This window comes from Merops nubicus, unplaced genomic scaffold (assembly GCF_000691845.1).
Source record: "Merops nubicus isolate BGI_N331 unplaced genomic scaffold, ASM69184v1 scaffold4372, whole genome shotgun sequence".
NCBI lineage: Eukaryota > Metazoa > Chordata > Aves > Coraciiformes > Meropidae > Merops > Merops nubicus.
The window spans coordinates 39,109-50,018 of record NW_008595468.1 but is presented as its reverse complement, the minus strand read 5'-3'; the positions used below and the strand labels follow the sequence as shown (position 1 = coordinate 50,018).

General features: G+C 37.9%; 1 protein-coding gene across 1 annotated transcript in view; it reads right to left on the bottom strand.

Moving 5' to 3' along the window:
• Window positions 1-8,624: 8,624 nt before the first annotated feature.
• Window positions 8,625-10,910, bottom strand: part of LOC103768882 (gamma-aminobutyric acid receptor subunit pi-like) — a 32,644-nt gene continuing 30,358 nt past the window's right edge. Inside the window, exon 8 of the mRNA XM_008936044.1 lies at window positions 8,625-8,933. Within this exon, the coding sequence (XP_008934292.1) occupies window positions 8,625-8,933 (309 nt within the window). The remainder of the gene's footprint in view (window positions 8,934-10,910) is intronic.

Genomic DNA, 10,910 nt, shown 5'->3' with positions numbered 1-10,910 from the left:
CTCTTTCCCCTTGTATGTTCCAGTTTGATTGCCATGAGGCCATTCAGGGCCAAAGGTGAAGGAGGTAGGCTGATTTTTATCTAGTTCATGTCACCAAGAAAGATTTAAATTCAGCTGAAAAAGTGCTAGTCTAATATTGAAAGCATATTTACAAAGATAAAAGAAGAAGGCAGGAGAATGAGAGCAAGAAGACAATTAGGGACACATTTTTTTTCTATAGCTATTGCAGCATCATTTGTACAGTGTTCTCACAAAGGCCAAGCTGAAGATTTGAATTCTGATTCCCTCTGTGATTCAGGAATAAAGCAAATTAAAAAAAAAGCAGTGCCTCTGCCCCTCTACCTCGCCTTCAGTCTCTGAGGACTAGAGAAGTAGCTCATGAATATTAGAGCTAATGAAGCTTGATTTTCTCCAGATTTGTGTATCAGTGTTGATTGACTCATGTCTGGAAGATGCAGAACAAGTTTCAGTCAAATTTACATTTGAGGCACTTAGATGAGCCTTCTCAAATCCCAAAGAATATACACTGAAGAGAGCACAAGCTCACGCTGTAGTGTTTTTCTCAGTGGGTAGCAGTCAGATGTCCTTCTGACCCAAGCACCTATTTTCATAAAGCTTGTAGGAACATCCTATTTGTGAGATTTCTATTCCTTTATCATATTTGGTAAAAAAAAAAAATCATTGGGTTCAAGAAACTAGGTAGCATGGACTAACAGTTTAGGTGTATCCATATATCTGCCTAATGCACTTTTAACTGTGTCTTTCTAAGTCTCCAGAGCTTTTTGTTAGAGATACCTTGATAGGCAGAGGTGTGGATTCACCTTAGTGATTCAAATCAGAAATTAAACTCAATGAGACAAGGAGCCAGCAGCCATGGCCAATTGTGTCCTGCACTGCACATGAGGCAGTACATTTTAGGGTGAGTGGTCCCATGTCTCAGCAAGAGATGCTTACATACCAGTATGCAGTCTCAGCATCATGTGCATTGAAAGTCAACAGAAATTAAACTGGAAGATACAGGCATAATCCTCTTATGTAATAAGGAAACCAGGGTGGATAGAGACAGCATAGAGATAAGAGGGTCATGAAAACTAACAGAGCAATTTGGATCTGAGAAAGTGCATGCACTATTCACCAGATGCACTCAGCCACACTAGATTGCCAGATGAGGCTTTTCCTTATCAAAATATAATAAATTAACCTCTTCAGCCCTTTCTACATTTAAGGTTTTGGCAGGAGCCATTTTACACAAACACAGATTGATGGCTGCAGCACACACAGGAATGACACAGGACCAGGATGATGCTGAAATATCATTAAAATTGATGATTTTGGCTTGCCTCTCTGTCATCTTTAGTGCAGCATGACAGTGCATCTGGAGACCTGACATTATCACAGAACAATGTAGAGCCTTCTGGGAAGGGAAATGCTAGAATACAGGCATATGCAGAGATGCAAAATATACAGAAAGAGTTTTTGGTTCTGCTGATAAAGAGCTGCATGGTAATTCAGGTAATCTGAACTCAGGACATTATCTGCACTTGCTTACTGAAATGGTAACCTACACCTGGGTTATAGAAACAAAGGTACAGATCCTGTCCAAAAGACTTTTAAGGTAATGTCTGGCAGATCAAAGCAAATGTAACTTTGAAATTATTGGCTCGGAAGTGATAAATTAAAAATTAAGATTTTTAGGGTATTAGGCTAGAAATAAAAGAATTGGCTCTTCTTCCCTTTGGGCCTCTCATAGTATATTTGGTTGGAGATGCATAGTGGGACTTAACTACAAAAAGTCTTTGACCCTACAGCTGCTGTATCACCTCATTTTCAAAAACTTCAGCAAGGCTTTACCCAGTATCTGGAATGTGCTGGAAAAGACCCTGAACAAGCGTGGGGTTTTTTTTAGTCTAGTAATTTTTTTTTTCTCCACTTGAAATAAGATCCTAGGATCTGTGCACACGTGGGGTTTGAAATGGTGACTACGTGGTCAGCCATGCAGTCACCATTCATAGGGGATCCCTTCTGGAAATGTATGGAAATCAAGAGTTATCAGTTATTATCAGGTTTCACAAAATGTGGACCAGAAATATATGAAAAGGTTGTTCTGTAGATTTTAAATTACCCTGGGGCATAGGAAGCCTCAGACTTCAAAGTTTCTAGTTATTTGCATATCATACTTTTTTCTTCTAAAGAAAAAAATAACGGCAAGGATCTCTAAGTCTTCCATTACAAAAGAACCTCAAAAAGTACTAGGAATGATGCTTCAGCACAACACTTATACAAAGATCATAAAGAACAATGGGGAAAGATGATAAAACTATGTTCAGTCTCTTATTCATCTTCCTGGGAAAGAAGCTGAGAACAAGGTTCAATTTATACTTAGCTACTTAGAAAATTTCTTCAGACCTTAATCTGCTGTATTATTTTGAAGATTGTGCTATTTTGAGAGGTCAAGACTGTCACTTCTTCTGTTCTCAGAAATCCATCAATCAGTATCAAGTTAAGCTGTATAAAACTACAGCAAGGATTGGACCAGATCCCTGTGGCGTACTTATATGCTGACTGTATAGGGCAAAAGCTTTTCCTATAGGCCTTTGCTTCACAAGGATGGAAAATATCACAGAAAAGTACAGTTGGATTCATTAGATATCATCAAAAACATTTTACTATGAATGGAAAGTACTTTGATGAGAACTGAATTAGCTACATGCATAACATAGTTCATCGTATGAGTCTAATGGACTGGTATGTAAATGCCGATAATTGAACAGATGGTTCCCTTACAAGAGATCAGTGCAGCATTATGCGATTTTTGTTCATCTTGTAGCAGCATTCATCCAAAGCAGGTGCTCAATAAACCAAAACTGGAAGTAGAATGAAATGAACTGGCTCCTAATGAAACTGGGACATGGAAAAAGAGGAGACAATCCCTTCTCCTGCACCTTTCAAGAGTGTATCAGTGGGTGCAATACTAGCTTTCCTTGCCCTGGCAAATCTCATAGGTTTGCTTCTGAGATGCAACAAATGTTGTTTGTAGCAACATAATTAACATCAGCACGAAGGCCAGTGGCATACACAATGAGGATGTCAATATGTAACTCAGGTTTGAAATCCATTTTATATGTTCATGTTATTTTTTTTTTCCTAACTTTGCCAGCTTGTTCTGCTTCCAAAGCAGCCAAGCCCCAGCTCAGTGCAGCTATTGTAATTCCATTCCTGACCTCCCTTTAAAGGAAAAAAATTGCATTCCTCTCCTTTTGAGAAATCAAATAAACCCTGTATCAAATCTTTTTACTGTCTAGGTTTCAAAAATTATCTGCTATAGCAAAGGAAGCAACAGTGGTGCAGCCATTTCTGCATTAATACAGATTAAGTTATCCAGTGGTTAAATCTAGATTAAATCTAAATTCAGAGCATAGTTTGAAAATGAAGCAGGGTTATGGTTTGTGTGCACATGTCATGGTGCAAAAATCTTATGGGTTTTTTTTTTTCTTCTGAAGTTTTGGCTGCCTTTGGTCTGGAACAGGAAAACAGGGTCTATTCCAGTTTTGAAAGAAATCCAGAACCCAAATTACATGAATAAACTCACATCAAGGAGAACAAAACGCCCCCAAATGCCCCCTTAACCTTCTATTCGAGGATGGAAAGTTTGACCGTCAGACAGGACTGGGAAAGAAAGTTATCTCCAAATGGAAACTGATGAAAAGCTGAATTTGGCAATAGTTTTAAAGTGGACCCCTGGCTTTCATTATAAAGTTATGTAACACATAATGGCAAATCCATATGACAGACTTCAAAATCATGTCAAGCATACCTGCTTTAAACACTGTCACTCTCTTCTCTACAATAAGCAGAATCCACTCCAGTCTTCAGCTCTCAGGTTGAGACAGCAGCAACCTCTTTAATCAGCCCAGAAGATTCCCAGGGCTCAGTTTCATTTTTCCAAAAGATATGAATTGTTTTTCTAAATTAATTTGATATTTGTGTCAACTGTAAGCAGTGTGCCAGTGAGCTACCTAGGAACTTTTATTTAGAATTCATAAATATTTTTTAAAAAACTGTTAGCACAGCCACTATTCTGTCTGCCTTGAAATACTGAGATGCTATAGTACTTTGTTTTGAAACGTTATAACCCACACAAGAAAACCTTGTCAATATGGATAGAAAACCCAGGCTTAAGATAGGAGGCATTGTGGTCATTAGATGACTTTGCAGACTGGTAGAATATGTTAATCATTTCAGTGGCTAAAATGATGAAAACAACAGTCCGGTTTTGAGAAGCCTGGACTCCTGTGCGAAAAAAAAAATCCCCAGCAGCTGACCTGACAATGCTGGTTTGTCTGATTTTAATTAACCTGTCACTGAAAACATGAACAAGTTACCACAATACCAATGTCATCTTGTACTAGCCTTTCCCTAGAGACCTCCTTAACTAGCATGTGCCATTTACATTTGGTCATTCAATCATTAAGAGTAGTTAATTAGCTCCATCTACTGCTGCATGGAGTGAATTGTACCAGCAGCATCAGTTCTCCAGTAGCCTCTTAACATTGCACTCATATAGGTGTTTTAGGTACTCTGCTGTACCCATGTCACTGACAAGAGCTGTTAGCAGGAAGGTGAAGGTTTAATTTTTTGTTTCTTTATCTGTTATCAGCTTTACTGATACTTAGGGGGTTTTCCACTGTCTCTTGGTAATTTATTTTTGAATTGTAAGTTTTTTAAAATACATTTTTCCATGCCAAAAGACATAAAAGTTTTTAAAATAATTAACACAAACAATGAAGAGACTTGCAAGGAAGGAAACAGCTGTTTAAGTTGCTGCTGCACTGATAATAAAGGCCAACGTGCTGAAAATGGGTACTCAGATCAACAAATGGATGCCCTTAATATATGCTTGCCATGTGTTGACGGAAGTATTCAGATGGAGTGTTCAGTTGTTTGTTTTAAAATTACCATTCCGATATTCATTTAAAATGCCTTCTTAGTTTATGAGAGAGATAAGGAGTTCCTCTTCTAAAATGGCATCTTTCTTAGCATTTCCCTTTCAATTTTGGTGCAATATTTCCAGTATTCTCAAAACATCCCAACTAACATCCCAGTAAGTACACTGCATGAGGTACTTACATGTGACATGGCTGAATCAAACACCAGATTAACTGCCAAAGTGGAAAGTTAACATGGAGTAATACCATCAAAGTTCTAAAATCTCTGATTTTTTTTAATTATACTTAAAGAAAGAGCTCAGCAAATTATTTTCATAATTCTTTCCCATTAAAAAAAGACAGTAATAGCAAAGAGCTTATTAAGGTGAGAGATGCTTTTCTAGTCTGGATAATGCTTAGACACCTCTGAGATAGCTGCTAAATCAGAAGATAAGGCTTGCAGGTCTTCCACAAAGGAAGGAAATTTATTCCTTGGGCTGGCTGCTGCCTTCAAATACCTCAAAAGCAGGCCACCTCCTTCTAACCACAAAGTAAATTATGTGAAGGTGCATCATCAGTTCACACCACTACAACTTCCACTGACCTCAGGTCCCTGGTTGTATGTCTGTCTCAAGTTACCTCAAAATACAATAGGGCATTTCTTAATAATGAGTCTGAAAAGGTCTCAGATTAGAAAACAAAAATCAAGGTAAGCAAAAGACAACTATCAACCAGGAAATTACTGTGGAAAGTCCAAAGTCTTTATTCTTCGCTTTCCACCAGATATAAAAACAAAATCATTTTCATTGCCAAGGTTAACTAAGTGCCTCAGCCTCAACTTTGACCCCATTCTTTCCTCTAAAAAAGGCTTCTCCATCTCCAATGAGTTTTAGCCATTAGTGCATTGTCAGTGACTACTGCTTACTTCCAGCTAACTCCAAGGAGTCTTATAGTTTCTGGATATAGTTGAATGGGATAACTTAAATGCTGTTCTTCATTCCCCACACTGAAAATCTGTTCCCTGACCCCTGTAGGGAATGTTTTACTTACACAAGTTCACGTCAAACCAAGTTTTGTTTTTCAAATAAGTAATTAATGCAGAATTATGCAAAGCAGAGTAATAAAAGTCTGACTACGCAGTCCGCTATTTCCTGAAAACGTGGGGAACTTCAGTGCCTAACTGCCTACAAGTTGCACATCAGTAGGAAAACAGAGCCTGTTATTAGGTAATGCACTATAAGTAAAGCTGTCCAGATCTTTAACAGCATTCAAAAAGAATATTTAACATTAATTATCTCCAAGTTAATTAGAAGCTACAAAACTCTAAATACTAATTTAATGCTTGTAGTAAATGTAAATCCCAAATTTAGTGTAACACAAGAGGTAACTTGCAACATGTGGATAACTATTTGAAAAAATTCAGGATTAATGTAAACTTCAAAACTGAGAAAGCAAAACCAGAGTTTTACCATGTGCCTTCTGCAAATTTTATGGGAGTGAGAACTGGAAAGAGATATCAGAGTCCAGCTCAACACCTCACTTCCAAGAAAAGGATCTCATAGAATCTGTTCCCATAAAAAGGTTTAAGGTCAAACACAACAGCAGAATATTGAATAAAAAAAAAACAAAACTGTTTTTTGGCAGTTCTTTTGCTAACTGCATGCCCAATACGAAAGATACTGTCATCAATAGGCAGCACACAGGCTAGATCTTTCCCTCCAATTCTAAAGTATACAATGAGGATACGAGGTGGCTAAAAACCAGAAGGATTAAAAGATTGATACATTCACTCACCATGTAGGAAGAATCAAAGACAGAAGCAAACTGACTCAGAAGCTAGGTGACCAGTAAAATTCCAGTCATATAGCAATTGCCACAAAGCCAGCACAATTAGTACACAAATAATCCTCCCTCTGCTCCCAGCTGTGATGGCATCACACCATCACTGGGAGCTCTGACTGCAACAAACAACCAAGGCACCCTTCCAATAACTGAAACTGAAACTGAAACTGAACCCATCCCCATGACACACTTACTACAAGCAGAGCCAGCCTTTATACTGTTAACTTCAGAGGCAGGGCACCTGGTGATGTTTTCCTAATTGGTTTCCACCCAAGGCTGGCCAGCTCCTGGGTGAAAACCAATCAGGAGGGTCCTTCCTGCCTGGTTGTGGACAATATCCACATGTCAACCCCGATTCAGAGCTGGGGGTTTAGACCCCAGCACTTCAGTCCTTAACACAAGCAGTCTTGTTTTGATTTACTGAATGTGTTGCTAACCCATTTAGAAAATAAAATTGCTGAGGGAATTTTATTCACCTAATACTTGTTTACCAGTGTGCAATGATTTTTATGGATTTAATTGTGAGCAGGGGCAAATATAATCCACACTGGTATTTTGCACCTTCCTTCCTTCTCATCTAATGGTGTTCTTCACAGCCAGTGCACTGGTAGAAAGGCGTATCAAACAATCTCAATATTATGGGGGCTTTTTAATGCATTTTTATGTGTGCAGTATCAGATCATCATAAATATCAAGGTACACAGTCTATAAAAGGACTTATACATATTTATACATTTATATGCAAACCACATATATATTATGGTCAGGAAAAAAGGTATAAGTACTTCTAAACATCCAGACTGCCATATAAGACAGAGGTTGTCGTATCAACAACCCTTGTAATATCTGTCAATGAAGTAACCACTCAGATAGACTGTCATGGTTTTTCAACAAGTGTAACCATTCTCTCACGTGGGTCATAATTTCATCTGTGTAAAACTTGCCCCTTTTTCATCAAGAGTTAATGCCTATCCAGGGTTTTCTTTTCAATTCAAGAAGTAGGCTTTTTCATCTTTACATGGAATTTTTAATGGCAAGTGACTCAAGCAATTTGCTAAGCTGAAAATTAAGGATACCAAAATTTTTCTTCTGCTTTATAGTTACCCAGGCAGCTGGGACTTAATGGAATACAGAGTATAAACATTAGGATAAATGGCCATATTCCATTAAGGATTGGCCAATACCTCAGTATGTCCTTACCTGGGAAAAACATCTCTGAATCCAAACCTTTTGGCTCCAGACCATTTCTATATTCTGCCCTGCACTTATTCAGAAAAACCATTGATGTCTATGGGAGTTCTGTCTATAGCTGTAGAGAAGAGCCTTGATGTGTATTTGTGACTCTATAAAGGTTACTCTACTGTTTGTTTTGTGTTGGTAGCCCATGTATTCAAAGCTGTTACTTGCTATGAAGCAAAAATACTTTGATCTGTAATAATACATTTTCGTATATAATCTGGGCAATCTGTGCATTATTGACAAAGCCAGAAGGAACTGAATGCTGAAAGCATATCAGGAAAGCAATACTTCATTGTTTTCATTTTTAAATTAATTTAATGCAGTTCAGAAACAAGCGTAATAACTCTTATTTTACAAAGTTGACCATTACAATATTAAAAAAAGGACTTATTGGCCTTTGATAAATACTTTAATATGGGACATGCATGCTAACAGGGAAGTCAGTTTTGGATGACAGTAATTTAACTGTGGAAAAGTGAGTTAACAAGAAACTGTAGAAATGCTTGAAAAGATGACGTCTTTTCATATCCCTTCATCCAAATGCAACTTCATTCTTACGCGTCTTCCCCTCCCACATCCACTTCATAGACTTTAAATTAATTTTACACATTAAAATATTTAGAAATACAAATAATATATCCAATAAAATACATTAATTATGATGAATGACAATGGGAAAGAAAATCTGGCATAGTTGTCTATGTGGTAAGGATTTTTAACACGGAAGCAATCAAAGATACAGGAAAGTCTTTTCATTACTGACATTGGTGAACTACACCCACTGTGTTTACTTCTCTCCCTTTTGCTGTCGGTGCTGGTTTTGTTGCTCTTGTTTGAATCAAAGTTGTTTTTATTATCAGGAGCACCACAACTGTTAGCGACTGCTGCCAGGACTCCATTCTCTTCTTCAGCCTCTTCATCCTCATCCTGATAGGAAACAAAAGAGCAGGTACTTAAGTGCATGTTTCATCACCTATTTACTTTAGACCTGCAGCAAATAATAGATTTTTTCTTATGACTCCTCCTGTAGCTTGCTTCTTGATTTCAAGGGCAAGCACCTACACACACCAGACAGCTCCCTTCAGCTTTCAAAGCCTCCATTTACAGGAAAAACACTGACTTAACATCTTACTGGAAAAGCTTTCATAAGACCATTGAGCAAAGCTTGATTTGTTCAAATACGGCTCACTAAGCTTTACTTAAGACAGCAAATCCATGCAATGCACAGCAACAACCGGTCTTCTGCTCAGAGAAAATACTGGCAAAGGTCAGTGTCTAGAGAGTGGGTAAAAAAAAGCCCCAGTATGGAGATGGAGAAGGTGGTGGACCTGACAGTCCAGCCAGTCAAGCTGATTGCACCCCAAATCAAGTACCCAGAATTATAAGACATTTTCCTTCTATGCATTTGGCTACTCTATTCCTGGTTCTTTGTAATGAAAGTCAAATTACTTTAAAAAAAGAAAAAAAATTGTCAAGAGGGACAACCCCTAGAACTAATTCAGTATTAAATAGCTCATGCTATTCTATTTTTAAGTCCTGAAACCCGTACTTCAAGTTCAAAATTTTGCTAAGATTAAGTGCATTTTTATGTGCTCCACTGCATCAAAGCAGCTCTTTAGAGAATGTTGTATAAGCCTTCTTGTGGGTTTTGTTTCTTTGATTAGAAATGGCTCAGAGCCATGAAGTTCATGTATGAAATCTTCACCCTTTGAAGTTAGTGGGGTTTTTGTTACCGACTCAGATGACGCAGGATTAGACATCAGCTGCAGTTTCAGCTCTGAACACAAACTTTCCTGAAAATTTTGGGGTATTTAGTTTGGTTTGAGATATTGCAGAGATACCAGCAGATCCAAGCTACAAAGATTGGCTCCAACTTTGTCTCTAAACTAAACCTAAATTTGTGTTGTTGGAGGAGGAGTCATTTTAATTCAGGCAAGCTTACACATAATTTTAATTTTACCCAGATGAATTTATTACCTTTCAAACCAGCGAGTGGCATACAAGCAAGAAAAAGCTAAAAATTTATGTGTGACATGTAGAATTCAGAATCTCTTTCCTCTGACCAATTTGCTTTTTCCATGTGCATCAAGAGAAGAAATAGATTAGAAAAGGACATACTTTAGAAAAGTTACGATGTACAGCCCTACGTGTAGCCACACAAAAAGCTCATGTAGAGATATCCCAGCTATTAAAGCCAAAGAAAGATCATTAAGCCATCTGACTGATCTCCAGGCTGGTACAGAATTGTTCTTCTGCCCAGGGTACTTGTACACAGCACAGTTCTTGAGCCTTTCTTCATCTAAAATTAGTAACATCCTTGAAAATAAAAGCTGAGTCTGGACAAAGTCCTCAGACTGCTGTGAATCAGTAAAGCAGAACAGATGGAGCTAGAAAAAGGGATTATCACTGCTTTTCACTTTCAAATTGAAAAAAAAAAATCCAGTATATTTTATTTGATAGAGATAAATGTAGCTCAGTGCAACATGTCATCCTAAAAATACACTGACTACAAAACATCACTCATCCTCCACCTAGCCTCCCGCAGCTACGGGAGAATTTTGAAACCGAAGGCCCAGATAAAAAATTGCCTATAAAGCATTAAGAAGAACAAGCCGTAAAATTCCAACTTGAACCTTAAACAATCCCCAGGGTAGTAGTAAAACACAAACCTGGAGTTTTACCTGGGGCCTAACTCTGTTATAAATACCTAGTTCTTCTGTTTCAAAAAGTTCAGGCAGCTGAAAGAAGCACTGGGGATGGCAGAGGAGCCTCTGTCAGCAGCATCTGGCACTTGAAACAAGGTACCAGAGTGACAGCCTAATGAATGCGCTCGGCACTTCAAAAGTTAATAAAATACAGAAACCTGTCAGAAGAGTCCTGACTTTTTTTATCCCTGCTCTCATT